This window comes from Aphanomyces astaci (assembly GCF_000520075.1).
Source record: "Aphanomyces astaci strain APO3 unplaced genomic scaffold supercont1.10, whole genome shotgun sequence".
NCBI classification, from domain to species: Eukaryota; Oomycota; class Saprolegniomycetes; order Saprolegniales; family Verrucalvaceae; genus Aphanomyces; species Aphanomyces astaci.
Genome location: NW_009798273.1, coordinates 1,357,697 through 1,374,345, shown reverse-complemented (window position 1 = coordinate 1,374,345; position 16,649 = coordinate 1,357,697). Strand labels below are relative to the sequence as shown.

General features: G+C 46.3%; 5 protein-coding genes across 6 annotated transcripts; 2 read left to right on the top strand and 3 right to left on the bottom strand.

Annotated features, from left to right (window-relative positions):
- Positions 1-441: 441 nt before the first annotated feature.
- Positions 442-1,995, bottom strand: H257_05604 (hypothetical protein). The gene is made up of 5 exons (XM_009830529.1): positions 1,596-1,995; positions 1,460-1,520; positions 896-1,221; positions 681-801; positions 442-605 (listed from the first exon to the last, which is right to left on the bottom strand). The coding sequence occupies exons 1-5, from the start codon at positions 1,942-1,944 to the stop codon at positions 569-571; spliced, it is 894 nt and encodes a 297-aa protein (XP_009828831.1). The 5' UTR covers positions 1,945-1,995; the 3' UTR covers positions 442-568.
- A 522-nt stretch (positions 1,996-2,517) lies between these two features.
- H257_05603 (hypothetical protein) lies at positions 2,518-4,014 on the top strand (the record flags this gene model as incomplete). The annotated part of the gene is made up of 5 exons (XM_009830528.1): positions 2,518-2,676; positions 2,727-3,173; positions 3,265-3,735; positions 3,794-3,892; positions 3,979-4,014. Exons 1-5 carry the CDS (start codon positions 2,533-2,535, stop codon positions 4,012-4,014), a joined length of 1,197 nt encoding a protein of 398 aa, XP_009828830.1. The 5' UTR covers positions 2,518-2,532.
- On the bottom strand, positions 3,898-8,195 carry H257_05602. 2 transcript variants are annotated; one of them, XM_009830526.1, is made up of 13 exons: positions 7,947-8,195; positions 7,858-7,896; positions 7,615-7,812; positions 7,411-7,565; positions 6,973-7,170; positions 6,878-6,908; positions 6,734-6,799; positions 6,438-6,678; positions 6,013-6,129; positions 5,810-5,962; positions 5,439-5,728; positions 4,384-4,650; positions 3,898-4,321 (listed from the first exon to the last, which is right to left on the bottom strand). In XM_009830526.1, exons 1-13 carry the CDS (start codon positions 8,178-8,180, stop codon positions 4,130-4,132), a joined length of 2,181 nt encoding a protein of 726 aa, XP_009828828.1. In that variant the 5' UTR covers positions 8,181-8,195; the 3' UTR covers positions 3,898-4,129. The 2 variants fall into 2 exon arrangements, with proteins under 2 accessions (XP_009828828.1, XP_009828829.1); XM_009830527.1 differs by having other exon boundaries at positions 3,898-4,650.
- Positions 8,196-8,993: 798 nt separating this feature from the next.
- On the top strand, positions 8,994-12,189 carry H257_05601 (STE/STE7/MEK1 protein kinase; the record flags this gene model as incomplete). Its single annotated transcript, XM_009830525.1, has 12 exons — positions 8,994-9,148; positions 9,239-9,302; positions 9,364-9,474; positions 9,531-9,613; positions 9,675-9,771; positions 9,951-10,043; positions 10,120-10,180; positions 11,110-11,209; positions 11,280-11,370; positions 11,492-11,590; positions 11,722-11,788; positions 12,134-12,189. 12 exons carry the CDS (start codon positions 8,994-8,996, stop codon positions 12,187-12,189), a joined length of 1,077 nt encoding a protein of 358 aa, XP_009828827.1.
- Positions 12,020-15,772, bottom strand: H257_05600 (hypothetical protein). Its single transcript, XM_009830524.1, has 9 exons — positions 14,872-15,772; positions 14,503-14,567; positions 14,261-14,432; positions 13,990-14,157; positions 13,498-13,582; positions 13,244-13,413; positions 12,610-12,733; positions 12,375-12,477; positions 12,020-12,329 (listed from the first exon to the last, which is right to left on the bottom strand). The coding sequence occupies exons 1-9, from the start codon at positions 15,745-15,747 to the stop codon at positions 12,179-12,181; spliced, it is 1,914 nt and encodes a 637-aa protein (XP_009828826.1). The 5' UTR covers positions 15,748-15,772; the 3' UTR covers positions 12,020-12,178.
- Positions 15,773-16,649: the final 877 nt, after the last annotated feature.

The following is a 16,649-nucleotide window of genomic DNA, read 5'->3' as shown; positions in this document are numbered from 1 at the left end:
GACGACTCCTTCGTCTAGACATACGTTTATCCTCGCTTATGTCGCCAACGATGGCTATGTTCGTCATTTCCCGCAGCCTCCCGTTCGCTGAAACCTCATTGCGTCATTTGATTGGCTACCAAATAATCCACAGAAAGGACATGGATAATAGAAGTATGTAGCTATTGTGCTTTCGAGTGAAATTTCGTATTGTGGCGTGGTTTCTCGTTGGAATTCAAATCGATTTGATTGGCTACCTCCAAAAGCTCAAAATTATTAGCCAATCAAAACTTTCTCGATCAAATTCAGCCAATCAGATCGATTGTGGATGATCTGTTTGGTCGGCGCGATTCGATTGCCCCCCCTCCAAATTTGTATCAAATCGACAATAATCAGCAAAAAACCATTTCAAAATTCTGTAGCCATAAGCGGCGAGGTTCAGTGCGAGGTAAAAGGACGAGATTCGATTGGGTAAAATATATTATCAGTATTGTGGAGTGGGAACAACTTTCCAGACCAAGTCGATATATGTCGGGGTTATTTGTTTATGATGGATGGATGCCGTTGTGGCAGCACCCAAGTCCGTTAGTTAGCTCATGCAGCTTTCGTACGTGGGCACCATATACCTACAAAGCCAAACACAATATCATGAAACCGACCTAACGTTACTATATACTAGTATGTTCATAACATTGTCATACTTGATGTTGACGAACGCATCTTCGCCGCCATGTCGCTCTAATATGTACAGAGTTTCAATGATAAGGTCACCAATGTTTTCGTCTCGCCGTTGGCCGTAATCGATGGCGTCTCCACAATTCACTACATATTCCCACATATATATATTATATTAAAAATATCAAGCAAGCCTTCCAGCACACTTTCCTCTCTTTATAAGTAGAGTCCCATTGCGTACCTCGTTTCGTGGCAAAGAGGTTGAAAATGGTCAGGATCTGACGGTAGTACGGGACTAGAGCCTCGCCCGCGTATGGACACGTGAGCACGAGTTTTTGCAGCACTTTCATTTGGATGCACATAATGGTGGGATGTCTGGTCATGAGGTTTTGCTTGATGGGGATCACGAGGTGAGGAATGCAAGTCAGCGGCCGGTCACCGCCCTTCTCCAACATGTCCATCGTGCCATTGAGGGCAAGGAACCGGTACGGCTCGTCTAGTTCGCGCAGGCCTTCAAAGAACAACGGCAAGTAGTGGCTATAGTCGATCTGCGTAATGTCCACTTGCCTACACACAAACATACGATGATGGTTATTAGCCTCTGTCAAAAACGGGCGAAAACGAAGCCAACTTGTAGAGAAGACTAGTAGTACGAGACTAGATTAGGCAATCATCTGAAATAGCGCAGTAGCTGGGGCCAAAAATCAATTAGCCAAACCATATCGAAAACAACACATGAGATTGGTCGAAAATCAGTGGTGGCTTTGTTCCTTTGAACACATATGAAACACGTGTTGCGTGCTACCATTGAACTTTGCGCACCGCGCCTGAAAAGTTTACGCGAAGCGGCAAGTCCGCACGGTCATCTACAGGATTCAAGTTGGATTTATGTACCACAGAAGTATATATGTATGTATACACAGTCTTGCTGTAGTACGTACAAAAGTATCGAAATTTGGTCTTTTCAATCGGTCGAACTTTGAAGGCGCCCGTGGTTTTGGGTTTGGTGGGACTGGACAACTCGCCCTGGTTGGACGGATGGTGATGATTCTGCGACGACGTTGCAGATGCCGGCTTGACCTTGGACGCACTGCTCTTTGTATTTTTCTGCAGTTCCCGCAGTCGAGATGTGGCAAACACATCTGAGAGCTCAAACTTGTTGCAGGTTGTTTTGACTGGAGCATGCTTGGCGGCTTTGAGCTTGGCCGCGAGCTTGTTGGGGGAAGGAGGTTTGGGCTGCTGCTGTTGCTGGCGCACTGCAATCGTCCGAGGCCTACTCACCTTATCCATTCGAGTGAGTCTTCTAGCGCCGCCTGGCTGCACCAGCTCCACGTGATGGCTAATGGAAACGACAACCGAAACCACCGGGGGGCCTGGCTATTTATAGAAAGTACCGTAGCTCACACTTGTTCAAGTTGCCATACAAGCCCAACGAAGTTTATCTCAATCGCTTGCTTGCTTCCTTTCGTGGCTACCGTGGATTCACGATCAACATGCATGAACATACTCGCGAGCTACCTACTGTAGGTGCGTGGTTAGCTGGCTACATGTCTGGCTAAAAGGATATTCCATGGTGGCGCCATGCATTGTACACATAATTCTAAGTACTCGGGAAGTACTCGGGAAGGATATACGACAAGGTGCCTCCAGCTGGTAACTTCGAATGCTTGCTTGGCTATGTTGGAATACCGAACTCGACAATGATGCTTAAAAGTGCATACTAAGATTATAAATAGTACTGTAAGATGTACTACTGTAGTATGTGACTTTCGCATTTGTCCCACATAGTTTGTCCCATTGGTGGCAGTTACATTATGTTACAATTGGCCCAATCTTGGCCGGTCACTCATCATCACTTCACCATTACAATCAACAAGCATGGAGGATTGGATGCCTGACGAGCATGACATCGACATCCTGTTGAACATCGACCATGAGATCACCTCCAGGCACGACCCAACGGTACATGACGCCCCGATTGGAAAGGCGTCTGTCGCATCGTCTACGACGTTGTCGCCACAGGTACAGTGGTAGACCTTGCCAACCACATTCCCACCTTCATCGTACACTAGAAGCGAGGACTGCCGCCAGAAGACGTCGCCTCGGGCGATGACAGCAGCGATGGCGAAGAGAACCTCGAACTCGCGTTGGAGCAAAGCCAGCACGACGCGGACGTAGTCAAGCGGCTCCGCCATCGGCTGATTTCGTGCCGATCGAGGCTCAAAAAGAAGCGCGAGCTCGTCGACCTCGCTCGCACCGTGCATACATTAGAGCGGCAATACCATGCCCTTCAATCGTCGTTTCCTAGCCTCGGCCACACCGAGCTCATCCTCGCTCGTTATCAGCATCATCCATCCTCTGATCCCGCTTTGGTCAAGCAAATCGCGTACCGGCGACTCCTCCAGCAAGCTGACCAACTTCGATCAGAGAACATCACGCTACAGCATGCAATCGCCAAGCACAAGACGTTCGCGTCCTCTGTGCAAGCGTCCATTTCGTCGACCGAGGCTTGGACATTGGTACTACACACAGCCACCTGTCTCATATTTCACTTGCCTGTCACCAGTTTACACTCGCCATCAAAATATCATCGTCGTAATCATTACTCAGGAACACATTCACGCCATGACAGTGTGCGACTTTGTATCGTTTCGACCGCTCACGACTGACCAGTTCCAAGCCAAACTCTGTCACATGCTGCAAGACATGGCGTCTTTCAACGTCCCTAATGATGCTGCGATGACAGCGCACGCCAACGTCGTGGATGGCTGGACGGACCGCCGACAAGTGATCGGGTCCCGAGTCAACATGGTCGCCACCAAGTCCTTCCCCGCCAACGTTGCTGACAGCGTCATGGAACGGACATGGGCGATGCTCACATCCGCCAGTCTCCTCAAGCAAGTTCTGCCATTCCTTCGAAAGCTGGACGTTTTGCAGACACTTACGGGGCCCCAAGATCGTCACCAGCAGGCCGTGGTTGTGCGCAGGGATTTTGTGTTTGCCCACGATGACCCCACGAAACGCAGGCGTCGTCATGTCGTGCACTACACGACGTTGCTGCTCGTGTGGCAAAAACTCGAGGTTCAAGGATATACATATATATATATATATATGTCATATGTTATGACACAAAACGTAGGGGGGGGGTCATGTCTTGACAAGTCGCACGATCGACGTCCCCGTCACCGACCACGCGTTCGGCGTTGGCGAAACCTGGGTCAACGAGTGTTTTCAGTACGTACAGCATATGCGGCTGTTATATACTATTTACATATGGATGGCCATTCTGTGATACATATATATATTGATGTGTTATATTTGTAGACTGTGCATTTGTGCCCCATCCTCTACTTTAGATGATCCAAGTAGTGTTCAAGTTACAGTCCAGGGATGGCAGGACCACGCTCGACCTAGCGACGCTAGTGCGGCGCTCATAACCACCCTTGAAGCTCTTTTGAAATGGAATCGAACAGTGTTAACATGAATCGCTTTGCGTGGCATGGTCTCGTTCGTCATCGGTATTCTCATCGTCACCGCCGGTAATGTCACCCAATTGCAATCGAATGTCGGACGCTGTGACAATCGCGGGCGTGTCGATCACACGAAGCATGCCCAGGGCCCGCAGCGCTCGGATCTTGGTGCGTGCGCGGCGCCACTTGGCCACCACCTGCGACCATGCCGCCGACATACCATTGTTAAAACTAAAATCATATATCTGCGACACCGTACCGTCAAGTTGGCGTGGATGCGGAAACACTCCATAAACTCGTTGATGTTGATCTGGTTGTCCTTGGTAAAGTCGAGCGATTTCATCAAGTCCTCAGGGTGTCTAAATGGCTTCATCCCCACTGGCAAGTGCTCGTTCAGGATTTCAATGCCAGCTTTGAACTCGTCCAGGTTGATTGTGCCATTGTCATCTTGGTCGAACACTTGGAACAGCGCTTGGAGGCGCTTGCGATACCGGTACATGTTGTTGAACATATCGCGCCGGTCAATCTACCATTATTACATACTAGTACACAATATCGACCTTCTTTCGAAATGGCCACGAATATATATATATATTGAACCTCCATAACAGTTAGCTTCCACATGCATGGCCTTGAAGATATGTATATATATGTATATACAACATCCATAATAAACGTCCAATTACTGGCCACGAATATATATATATATATATACCATCGAAATGGCCTTGGATAAAACATGTCCAATGGTCACGAATATATGTATTGATTGTCAAGTCAATCGAATGAGCAGAATCACCAAATAATTCGGCAGACAATCGATATACGACCAATCAAAACTCACAACAAAATTCAACTAGCCAATCAAACTATCCACTCACATTCGACCAATTCAATATTCAATTAGTGTGTGATTTAAATTAGTGTGGCACTGGACCATTTTTACATTAACAAAAGTCAGTACAATCAATCAATCCATAGATTTGACAAAGAATCAGCACCCCAAAAGTCAACCACATTTGGGGTATTGTCGATTTGATACAAATTTGGGGAGGGGGTGCAATCGAATCAACCAAACCGATCCACAATCGATCTGATTGGTTGGATTTCATTGAGAAAGTTTTGATTGGCTAATAATTTTGAGCTCATCTGAGGTAGCCAATCAAATCGATTTAAATTCCATCGAGGAACCACGCCACAACACAATGAACTTTCACTCGAAAGCACAATAAAAGGACTCGAATATAAACTATCCCATCATCGTCCCCACTACAGACTTGCATACAAAACCACATGGTGTCGTCGTCTACTCACCGCAGCAGTGGCTCCTGCTACCGTCGACGCGGCAGCATCATCATCATCCTGGCTCGCGGTCGTGCCACGTGTATGATACCGATCGAGAAAGTTGACGTAATCAATCGTTTGGTTGGGTTCAATGGACGTCAAGAGCGGGCGAATGCTGGCCCAGTTGAGCTGAATCTGGAGCTGTTGCTGCATAACGTCATCCCAGTCGGATGTTGTGACAGTGTGCGTGTCACCAGGGTCCAACTCTTGGAATCTGCGACGCAGTTCGTCGCGATGGGTCACGATCACTTCAAACAGGCCTACCCAAACAACCATATTCATCATTGCATACTGGACAAGGGGCGAGCGACAACGTGTATATATATATATATATATGATACCTTCTAAGTTGGTTGCAACCAAGTCGCTTTCAGACGTCGTTGCCATGTACTGAAAGAATGATGGCTTGCCATTTTGAGGTATACGCATAAAGCAGCCCATATTGTTGGCCACTCCGCAGTAATTGGATGCAGAGAACAGCGTCACGAGCATGCCTACAATATGCTGTCCAATGGCCACGAATGTATTCAGAGAATGTATGTACCTTTGGCACCAAATGGCCAATCAAATCCATTGGGCACGCATTCATGGGATCGAATGATGAGCTCGAGGCGATTCTTTACCATGTACTTGTACACGTGATCGGGGCCATAGTTTATGCCTACATGATGATCATGACGATAGATATATTCAGATCAACTCGATACATTCGTGGCCATTTGGAGAGTTTTCGATATCCCCGTAAAGGATAGTATTTTAGGGGAAATAACTCAGTGTATTACCTTGTCACGCTAAAGGTCGCAGAACATATAAATTATATATATACATATATTCATATATTATGAAGATTAAAATCATTTAATCTATTTTTTTAACATATATGAACCACGGAAACAATACAAATCCATATACAAACCATACAATACATGAAATTCAAGGCCATTTGGCACACTATACAAAAACTCATACCGGCGCCACGAGAGTTTTCTTTCCATCCATTCGCTGTGTGCGGATCGCTCCATAGAATGTCCTTGATAATGCGCATAGATTTATACATCTTGCGGCTCGCCTTTGTGTCGCCCTTGGTGCGGTACATGGACAGGTCGTACAATTGCCGAGGTACAGCCAAGAGGTCGTGCAGTTTTGTCGTAGCATCCCGAGGAATCCCGCCATGTAAAACCAGAATCCGCTTGTCCAATATCGTACCAATCTATCATGTGGCCATGTAGAACATAAATATTATCATAGATATGTTGTAAGCGTACCGGGAGCCACTTGAACACGGCGCAAAACATCGCGTACACTTCGGCGTCGTACTTGACGTGGCATTCCTACACTCATATATATATATGAGATACGGTTTCGAATCAGACGCAGAACGAATCAGACTCAGAACGAATCAGATATACCTTCATGAACCCAAACACTTCGGTAATAGACCTATCCAGAGCATCTGAGACGACGTTGATCCATTTCAAGACCATTGGATGATCCCCGCACTTACTTGTCTTCGTGGTTGCCGCGGTTGATGTGGACATACTGGGGAAACACCACCGCGAACGTAAACAGGATGAGCGCGCACTCGACGCCGCGGGAGCCCCGGTCCACAATGTCGCCGTTGAAAATGTATGGGTTGTCAGGGCTCGGCAAGCCATTTTCACGGAAAATAAGCAGCAAATCGTCCAACTGGCCATGCAAATCCCTGTAAATACAACAAATATTCAGTGAAAAACTGGCCAAAATGCACCCCAAAATCGTCGAAACTATGGCAAATCCCACAGTGTCCCATGCAAAAAAACACAAAAAAATTGTTTAAAACATGGCAAAAAAAACTCAAAATACGGCAAATCCTACCGTGTCGCATGAGAAATATAAAAAAATATATGTGAAAAAAGGCCAAAAATACACCAAAATCATGCAAATTTTCAGCCACATAACTTACCCGACGATCGTCATGTGTGGCGACGGTGCAATTGAAAGCTCAGTGATGTTGGGCTTTTGCTGCAGCATGTGAAGGGCCGCGGTGAGAATGTGCATGGCAAAGTTCCGGTGAAGCTTTTGACCCCGCTTGAAGCTATCCACGAGGTTGTGCGCGTCCTAGTGGAATGGCGATGAGAGATGGAACGATGGAAGGAGGTTGCGGTACTTCTTTGGTGAGCGGGTCGTTCATGTGGATGCCTTCGTACATATCGGTGATGTCGATGGAAGCGGCGGCGTGCCACGACACGTGATGCTGCATGCGCAACGAGTCCGTGGGTGGTGGCGGACCGAGATCACTGTAGTCGACGTCGTTGCTGCTGGGCATGTGGTCGTGCAGAGCTCGAAGGAACGACGACAGTTCAAACTACGGTAGGTCACGATGACAGAATACGAGGGAGTGCCTTGTTACCATTTCAGCTTCTTCACGGTTCTCCAAATCATTGAACAGCTACAGACACACGTGAGATTGCATTTACATGCGAATGCGTCCAAGAATACCTTCCACTGCGTGGAGGAGAAGCGTTCGTCGTCGGTGCCGCCTGCAGTCGACTCGCTCGATCGTTCGTCGTCACCTTGTGATTGCTCGTCCTCCTCTTTCTTGGTGGGCTTGGTGGAGGATGAAGATGTATCCTTCTTCGTTGGTGTGCTGGGTAGAGGTGATGCCGCGCCCTTCTTCCCGGCAGTCTCCGACCCGCGCGGTTTCGACGTAGCTTTGCTTGCCTTGTTCCCCATCGTGTCAAAAAGGCTTTTCAAGATAAAACTACAGTATTTTTTATCTGCGAAGATTTCAGACTTGCGGATTGTATATAATTAAATAACTGCAAAGCTGACGCTGGTGTAACTGTCTATTTCTTCGTCATGATGACTGTGAAGCAAGTACCTGACGAGACGAAGTAGGCGCGAGTCGAATACGAGTAGAAGATGGCAACCTCCGCCGACACGTCGATGCATGAGACTTGATACTAGTTGTACTGTGAAGTACAGTGTATCGACCCCGTGCTATGTAGGATGGGTGGTGAGGCAGGCATCGTGTACGGTCGCTATGCGTGTAATCATCGGTGGCCAGAGTGTACCGCATACTACTAGTACACGTTTCAACTCCAAGGGAATGCAAGTGCCTAAAGGAACTCCGACGTGGGCCACACGTCATGCATGTTCATGACGACGACGTGAAGGGAATGCTGCTACCATTCCTTGCTTTGTAGCCGTCGTCACCGCTGGGTACGACTTGATTAGCCAGAACTCCAGCAGGTATTAATAGTAGTACTACCGGTAGTAGTACTATTAATAGTACGCACTTCGTCGATCGTCAAGCTTGGTGACACATTCTGCCCTCACCACGAAAAATGGTAACTTGCATTTTGTATGTTATATCCGAACCAAAATATATCACCAACACACTATTAATAGTACAAGTACTGTACTATGGAAAGTAGGATTGAAATACTAGTAATACTACTAGTAGGTGATGTGTATGATGTCAAGGATCCAAACGATGGAAACATACGCAATATTTATGCTACTCATAGACGGTTTCACATCCACATGTCGTTCCGCGAGCGCCGCGGAGCACCCCCTGCGCTTCAGATGGACGACGAGTACACGGAAGACGAGGACGGCAAGTCTGGAGGGTGTCCATACGAGACCAACGTGTTGGAAATGTCGTGCGACATCGGAGACACGACGTTTCGCAAAGGCCGGTTGGCCATCACGATATCCTTTTCCACACTGTCGTGGGTTGGGCGTTATTCCGTCTAAACAATTTGATTCCTTGACCAACGTGTGCACAGCAACGGCGTACGCGGGCACCCGAAAGCAGCGCCTTCGTCGTCGGTGGATGATTCCACTTCAAAAGTGCGTGTATGATGCATGTTCCCTCAGATGATCATGCCACCATATATTTGCGTTGTACTAGTGCTTGGTCGATGTGAACAACTTAGAAACAGTGGGTGTTCTTGGCCGCGGCTGCAGCGGGACCGTCGTGAAGGCGCTTGATCGATCCACCGACGTTGTGTATGCGGTCAAGGTCCTCTTCGTCACATTTCGACACGGTTCCCCACCATCCGATCCTCATGTATCTAGACGGTGCACAATGTGTACGACAAGGCTCAGCGCCACCAGATTCTTACAGAGATCCAAACCTTGTACAGCGTGGACACCCCTTGGTACATACATAGTACCTATTGAGTACTTTTGGTGAGATGTTACGATCGTTTATATGGGTAGGTTGGTTGGTTTTTACGGCGCATACTTTAAAGACCAAGCGCTCAGTTTGATCTTGCAGTATTGCGATCGAGGGTCTCTCGACGGGTTGGTTATTCAGGTCGGTACTTTTGTACCTACCTGCTGATTCGAAACGGATGATCGGTACCTACCTAATCGGTACTTGTACTGATTCCAGCGAGTACCGATTCGGAGTACGTCGGTACTTTGTGTCCACATCTATTCGTGCTAATCGGTATTAACTGTTAGTTGTATATATGTACTATGTCATAACTATAGCATGGAGCGATCCCGGAACGCATATTGGCCCACATGACGTTTCAGATCCTCAGTGGATTGCAACATTTGAAAGAAGCGCGCCATTTTCATCGTGTAATGCCTACATATAGTGTGTGAACGTAGTAACTCCACATTCACACTATATGACGATATATCCTGACTTCTATAGGACATCAAACCGCAAAACATCCTCGTCACGAGCCAAGGCTGCGTCAAACTCACTGATTTTGGTATGCATCTATTTACTATGCATTCTCCTTCGTCGTTATTTCTTCAATATTTCTTCAATATTTGATGGAATTTGTATTGTACTGTTGAATTCTATCTACTAAAAAGTCAGAAAACCCCAATTTTTGCAACTTTTTGAGAAATCTTCAAACAACAGATCTTTTGCGTGTTTGGGTGTGTTATTGATTTGGACCGAATTTCCGGACCCTGTTCAATCGAATTTCATACCCACGAAACCAAATCTCTCCCATTGGTCAATCTGAAATCACTCTTTGCTGATTGGCTACATTGTTTATCCTTTCTTCATCTTTGGGGAAACAAATCAAAAATATATTTCGCAAGGCGAGACTTTTGATTGGTTGTATGAATCGCGCTGAATAGTGGGAAATATGTAGCAAATTCATAACAATACGTCAAAACATATATTTTTACTGTTTTCTGACAGAAAAAAGTTTCAACTGCAACTGACGTAGTTTTTCCTACATCATAGTCCAGTAATGGTTCCCATTCCATCATGGCATCCACAAGTGATATCAAAACCATCTATATATATATATATTGTGAATTCGCTCTAATCTTGTAAAATTCGCGTGGTTTGTCGAATTGAATCACGCTGGAGTTGTGATTGGTTGAATATACTTGTCCTTTTTCTGTAAGAGCCAATCAAATCCACTAAAAAAATTGGATTAGCCAATACCGTCGATTCGTGATTTGATTCGGCACCGAGATATTCGATTCGACAGGGTCTGGAAATCTGTATCGAATATACCACAATATTTCTCGTCTCACATTTGAAACATATATATTTTCTGTCAGAGTATGATTTGACATGATTGCTTTTTTTCTGTGGCATCCAGACTCGGCCTTAGGCTACATTCGCTCAAATTCCCTTTAAAGGAATATTATTTATTATATATATATACATACGTAGGCCTTGCCCGAGAATTAAGCGGCACGTTCGACATGGCGCAGACATTTGTCGGCACGTTCAAGTACATGTCACCCGAGCGCGTGCAAAACGAGCCCTACGAGTATGTTTGTGCACACAATGAAATAACGATATTTATCAAAAAAACTCATGATTTTTGCTATTTTTTATAGTTTTTCGTCGGATATTTGGGGCGTGGGCCTGGTGTTGTTGGAATGCGCATTGGCCGAGTATCCATATGGAGATTGCCGCAGCTACATTGATGTACGTGTGGATGACATTCATAGACGATCTAGTGGGTATGTCTAGTAGTTGCTCCCGTCCGTCCAACTTGCATGGGATATATACTATGTTGTTATTTATTCTATATATATATATATATCAGGTGGTACAAAGCATTTTGGAATCTCCGCCGCCGTCGCTACCCTCCGATTCGTTTTCAGCCGAGTTTCAAGACTTTCTCAACGATTGCCTTCGCAAAGACGTACGTATATATATATATATATATATATTACACCTTCGCAAATCTCTCGCTCTTTTCGCCATTTGCGACGATCTCCCCAAAATTCGTATACAAAAACGAATAAACTCTTTTTCTTTTTATTATTCGTGTAGCCCGTTGAACGAGCGACGACCGACACGCTATTGTACTCGTCTTGGCTCGAACTGCATGACGCCACAGGTATATATTCTATTCATACATGTATATATATATATATATATTTCTGAATTAGCATCATGCACTCTTTACTAATTGTACGGTTTTGCAAATAATATATTTCGAAGGATATTGATTGCTCCTTTTATACAATTAATATATATATATATATATTATGTTCAGGAATACTACAGCTTCAATAGTGTTTGCGTTGTGAATTGCGAATTGCGAATTGCGAAAATACGATCATCCTCCTCCTGTTTTTGATATGCGAAGGCGCGCATATATATCTTTTATTAAGTTTCAAAGTTTTGCTTCATCCAGGATGCTTGATTGTGATGGTCAATAATTTCAAAATACTTCTCGTAGATGGAGAGCGCTGCGCCAAACAAGTTTGCAAATGGTTGGACTCGCTCACTTTATAAACACATAATGCGCAGTGTCGCAGATATTGTTTTGTGTTGTACGGTGACGGCGGTGTACAGCCAAGAGCCCGATCATCACGACGACCAGCACACCTCCTACACTTGCCACGAGCATCCAATTGCCCTTGTCCCCGTCGATTCTACTTGAAATAATCAAAAATCATCTATCCAGTTCAATTTTCTACCTCGTCGAGAACGATGTGTCGAACAGCATCGCAGATGGGTGCATTTTCGCCTCACAAGCTTCCATATTAGCGACCCATGCCCCATACTGAAGCGTTCCCAAGCCTACATCACATACACACATCACCGTTCAAACTAATACTATGGGATCATGTATAAGCCAAACAATATAGAGACAACTAGTTGTAGTACGAGTAGGATTGCTAGTATTACTAGTACGACTACTAGTAGTAGTACCTGTGAGCAAATCGTAGCCGACGTCTGCGTGGAAGCCATCGGCACAACACACTTGGCCGTACCCGCCACATTTGTTGCAGCCCGTCGAAATGTCCCCAAATACTTGCGGACACACTGCAAACAGCTACATATATATATATTATATATATATCATCGTAAAAATGTCAAATATATCTCGATAATCCTCTCAAAAGCGATAACATGACTGCCATACTCCAATATATATATATAAATGCTAAGGGGCATCAGTTCAAAGTAGTTTTCAGAAGTAGCATGAGCCAATCAAATTCGATTTCGTCATTTCTTATTAATCCTTGGGAACTAAAAATAAAGTCAAATCCGCTCCAATTGGACTTCCCAGTAGAATCGAATGAAGGAGGTAAATAATGTATTTTAGAATGTCCTAGCCAATCAAATCACACTTTTGAGACATTTGAGCCAATCAATGATCATCGTAGGTTGGTCCAACAAAAACCTCCATTTTTCAATTTGTACACAATATATTGAATATATTATTCAAAATACAACCCAAATCGATTCGGGAATCACTTGACCAGTCAGGCCAAATTTGAGTCAAAAGGGCAACAATATATCTATCTACACATGGCAGAAATGTATATATTAATCAACCCACCTTGTACAAGTACGGCACGACGTAGCCGAGGGGTGGGTTGCCGTGATCGAGTCGGAACTTGTTGACATGCGCGAGCAATGACGCCACCACGGGCGCCGACACGGATGTGCCATCTGTCTGTTGGATCCCGCCGTTCACAAACACCCCCACGTTATGGCCCACGGCCACCACTACATATGGAGAAGCAGGGGTCGAAAATGGTCAAATTTGAGGATTTTCGACGTTTTTTCTTCTTTTTTTCATGAAAAACTGACCATCTGGATATGCCCGGCCAAACGAATTGAACTTGGCCATGGCATCCGGTGGCAGACGCGCCACCGCCGACTCCACTAGTGCCTCCTACAGTACGTCATTATATATATATATATATACATGTATTGTCATATCGATTCGACACTGGAGTCCTCAGCAGGAGAATCGATTAAAGAACCACCTGAGCCAATCAAATCACGCCATGTCGAATTTCTGCCAATCCAAACGTTTGACCCCGCAAAACCACATATATACTAATATGTGTATAGTATAGTGTGTACAAGCTCTTTTATAAATAGGATCAAATAGATTTGAAAGCCATTAAACTTAAAATGGTCCTAGGGGAGTTAATATTTGGCGATATGACTCAAATGTCCAAATTTGGGTCAAATGCACAATATGCGATGAAAAACAATAGTTCGTTGTTGGATGCATCGTAAAAATGACAAGTCAGCGCTACTCTTAGTATGTATATTTGGGGGATAACTTGTTACTTGGAAAGAAATGGCGACTTGAGATCGATTGATATAGCCGCTAAAGCCCGAGCCGGTTGTGATCGCGCCGCCATTTTCGGTCGAGAGCCCGACTTCGCCAGTCGATGCATCACCAAATTTGGTCGCCCCCACAGACAACACGTACGGTGACGACGCAGGGTATTGCGGCTACATACAGTAAGTACATGGTTTTCCCATGAATTTAGATATTTAATATATATATACTTCAAACTGGAATGCAAGTAAGAAGTTTGTCCTTTCGTGAACTCACCTGGTACCGGGAACAAGCTGGAGTGCCACAGAATCCGAGCAAAGTACTACCCACGACGCCGTTGTCCCCGCTAGACACGACGACCGTCGTGCCTCGAACGCCTGCTTTCTTGAACTCAGCGTCCACGGCTGCCACGTACGCTGGCGGAAGGGCACACTCGTCGTCCGCATAACTAATGGAATTATCCGGATATGTATATGACGTGGCAGCCGCACAGGCAAGTATGGCCAACAGCTTTGTACCTGATCGACACGACGGCGGGCGGAGGGTCCATAGCGTTCACCTCTTGCATGAAGGCCAGGAATGGCTACCACCACAACGATCGGTCAATATACTACCAATCTACAAATAAATACTAGGCTGGTATTTATCAAGTAGGCAGAAGCCAACCAATGGACGACCTAACTAATATGCATGTACAGTAGTACTAAAGCAGGCTAAACCTCCATAAACACACAGATCTAGACAGACATTCGGATCAAGTAGCAAGTCAAGCGCAAAAGAAATGTGGCACTTGCACAGTGTCACAGAATAGGCCTCCATAAAGGCACATAGTGCCAAAGTTGGCAGCTAAAAGAACCCCACACGAGCACGCTTTGAATGGCGCCAACCTCTTGGTTGCTGTCGTCAAAGGCTTGACTGGGAACACGATTGGCGTTGTAGCACAGGACAGTCGCGTGCTGGCTCTGCGTGAGCGCGGTCACGAGCTGCGTGTCCAGCGACGCTTCGCCGGTGCCGACGCCGAGTCCGTCTCCGATGCAGTGCACTGGCTGCGGGCCGTGAAAGGCCGAGGAAGGTGCTTGTTTGTTTCTGGCCTCGAACGACTCGATGTCACGCTGGTTGAATGTTTCCTTGAGGAAGGCGCCAATGACGATGGCATTGCGCGGGTCCGAAGCGTCCAGCCCTGACGGCAAGTCGTACGCGCGCTGAATAGCCTCCACGGACGTCGAGGACGCTTCGCCCGCCGCGGTCGCCTTGGCATGCGCCTGGGCTTGGAACAGAGTTGGGAACGCGTCCAGGCCGTCCACGAGAAGCACGTGGGGTTTGACGTTGGACGGCAGCTGGTACGACCCACTAGGGCGGACGATGCGGCGATCTGGATGACCCTCATGCGCATATTCGAACAATTCTGTGTGGAACAAGGCCTCGGCCGCGGCCACAGGCATGGCCACGCGGATGTAGTCGCCATGCTTACTCCGGGAAATGTTGTGCGCATGCAGAAACGACTCGATGAAAGCGACTGCTACATCGCTGGGACGCACGAGTGCACTCACGTCGGCGATATAGCGGCCATACATCGGCGTATGGATGTCGGCAATCGCTGCAAGCGCGTCGTCCAGCGCACCAGGAGACGCTGCCCGAAGCGCGAATCCGAGCGTCACCGTTGAGTCCTTGTCTGCAGGACCTATTGGCCTCCACTGGACGCTTGCTGCTAGCGCCACACTAGATGAGATGAGTGTCGCGACGAGGTGCCCAAGGCCGCGCATGTCGTCACCAAATCTTCGTTTCGAAATCTCAAGTGAAACGGCACAGGATCCGGTTTTGTCCGGTTAGCAGTGGCATCCTAAGCAGCCAAAAAGCTTAGCTGCATTACTGTACGATTCGGTAGGGCGAAGTCCCTATGAAACGACGATGTAGTTCCTATTTTACTTCTAATTTGAATGTACTCACTGGTACAGTACAGTTGTGCTGCGTGAAGCTGAAAGGTTGGGCATTCTTCTGATTATTTACAGTTAATCGGATTGAATTGTCTTCAGCTTAACATGTTCATTTATTAATACTGCGCTTTCCACTCAAGTATGTTGTTTTTGCCTATTTTTTGGTGATTTCATTTTTCTAGTGATACGATTGGCTATTCCAAAAATCAAGCAATTCCATTGGCCAATTTGAGTGCACGTACGTTATAGCCGACTGGACGACGCGCCCGTGAACAATTACATTCTTCGTAGTGTGTGTGTATACATTTGAGATCCAGGAATTGCCTTTGACGGCAAGTTACTTGCTAACGTTACTGAAAGGCGGGCCATGGCGAGCTGAGTAGGCTACCGGTAGTTGCGAACAACGCAGCAGACCAGTGCACGACGACGACGTTTACTGATAACGTTACTACAGTACTACTACGTAGCAGCTGATTAGTTGACGCTCGTTAAGCACACTTCACTCACTTTGAATCGTACCCTCTTCTGTACTATGTACGAGCACAACCCGCCGTAGTCAACTTGGTGGTCTTACTCTTCTTGCTTACCAGCGCAGGCCGCTGCTGCAAGTGGACACTACAGCAGGGTTGTGAGTATTGACGGGGTTAGCTACTGTACCCCGGGTAGCTACCTCGTCCACCGTCTTACTATGTAGTAAGCGATGCTAAGTGCTGAAGTCATCCTACTGTACG

Coding starts and splice junctions, on each gene's coding strand:
- H257_05602 (XM_009830526.1), bottom strand. CDS start 8,180: ATGGGGAACAAGGCAAGCAAAGCTACGTCGAAACCGCGCGGGTCGGAG. Junction 6,679..6,733: donor CCGTGTTCAAGTGGCTCCCG/GTACGCTTACAA, acceptor GCCACATGATAG/ATTGGTACGATATTGGACAA. Junction 5,729..5,809: donor GGTTGCAACCAACTTAGAAG/GTATCATATATA, acceptor TTGTTTGGGTAG/GCCTGTTTGAAGTGATCGTG.
- H257_05604 (XM_009830529.1), bottom strand. CDS start 1,944: ATGGATAAGGTGAGTAGGCCTCGGACGATTGCAGTGCGCCAGCAACAG. Junction 1,521..1,595: donor GACCAAATTTCGATACTTTT/GTACGTACTACA, acceptor TGAATCCTGTAG/ATGACCGTGCGGACTTGCCG. Junction 802..895: donor CCTCTTTGCCACGAAACGAG/GTACGCAATGGG, acceptor GGGAATATGTAG/TGAATTGTGGAGACGCCATC.
- H257_05600 (XM_009830524.1), bottom strand. CDS start 15,747: ATGCGCGGCCTTGGGCACCTCGTCGCGACACTCATCTCATCTAGTGTG. Junction 14,568..14,871: donor TTGACGACAGCAACCAAGAG/GTTGGCGCCATT, acceptor TTGTGGTGGTAG/CCATTCCTGGCCTTCATGCA. Junction 13,414..13,497: donor TGGCCGGGCATATCCAGATG/GTCAGTTTTTCA, acceptor CTCCATATGTAG/TGGTGGCCGTGGGCCATAAC.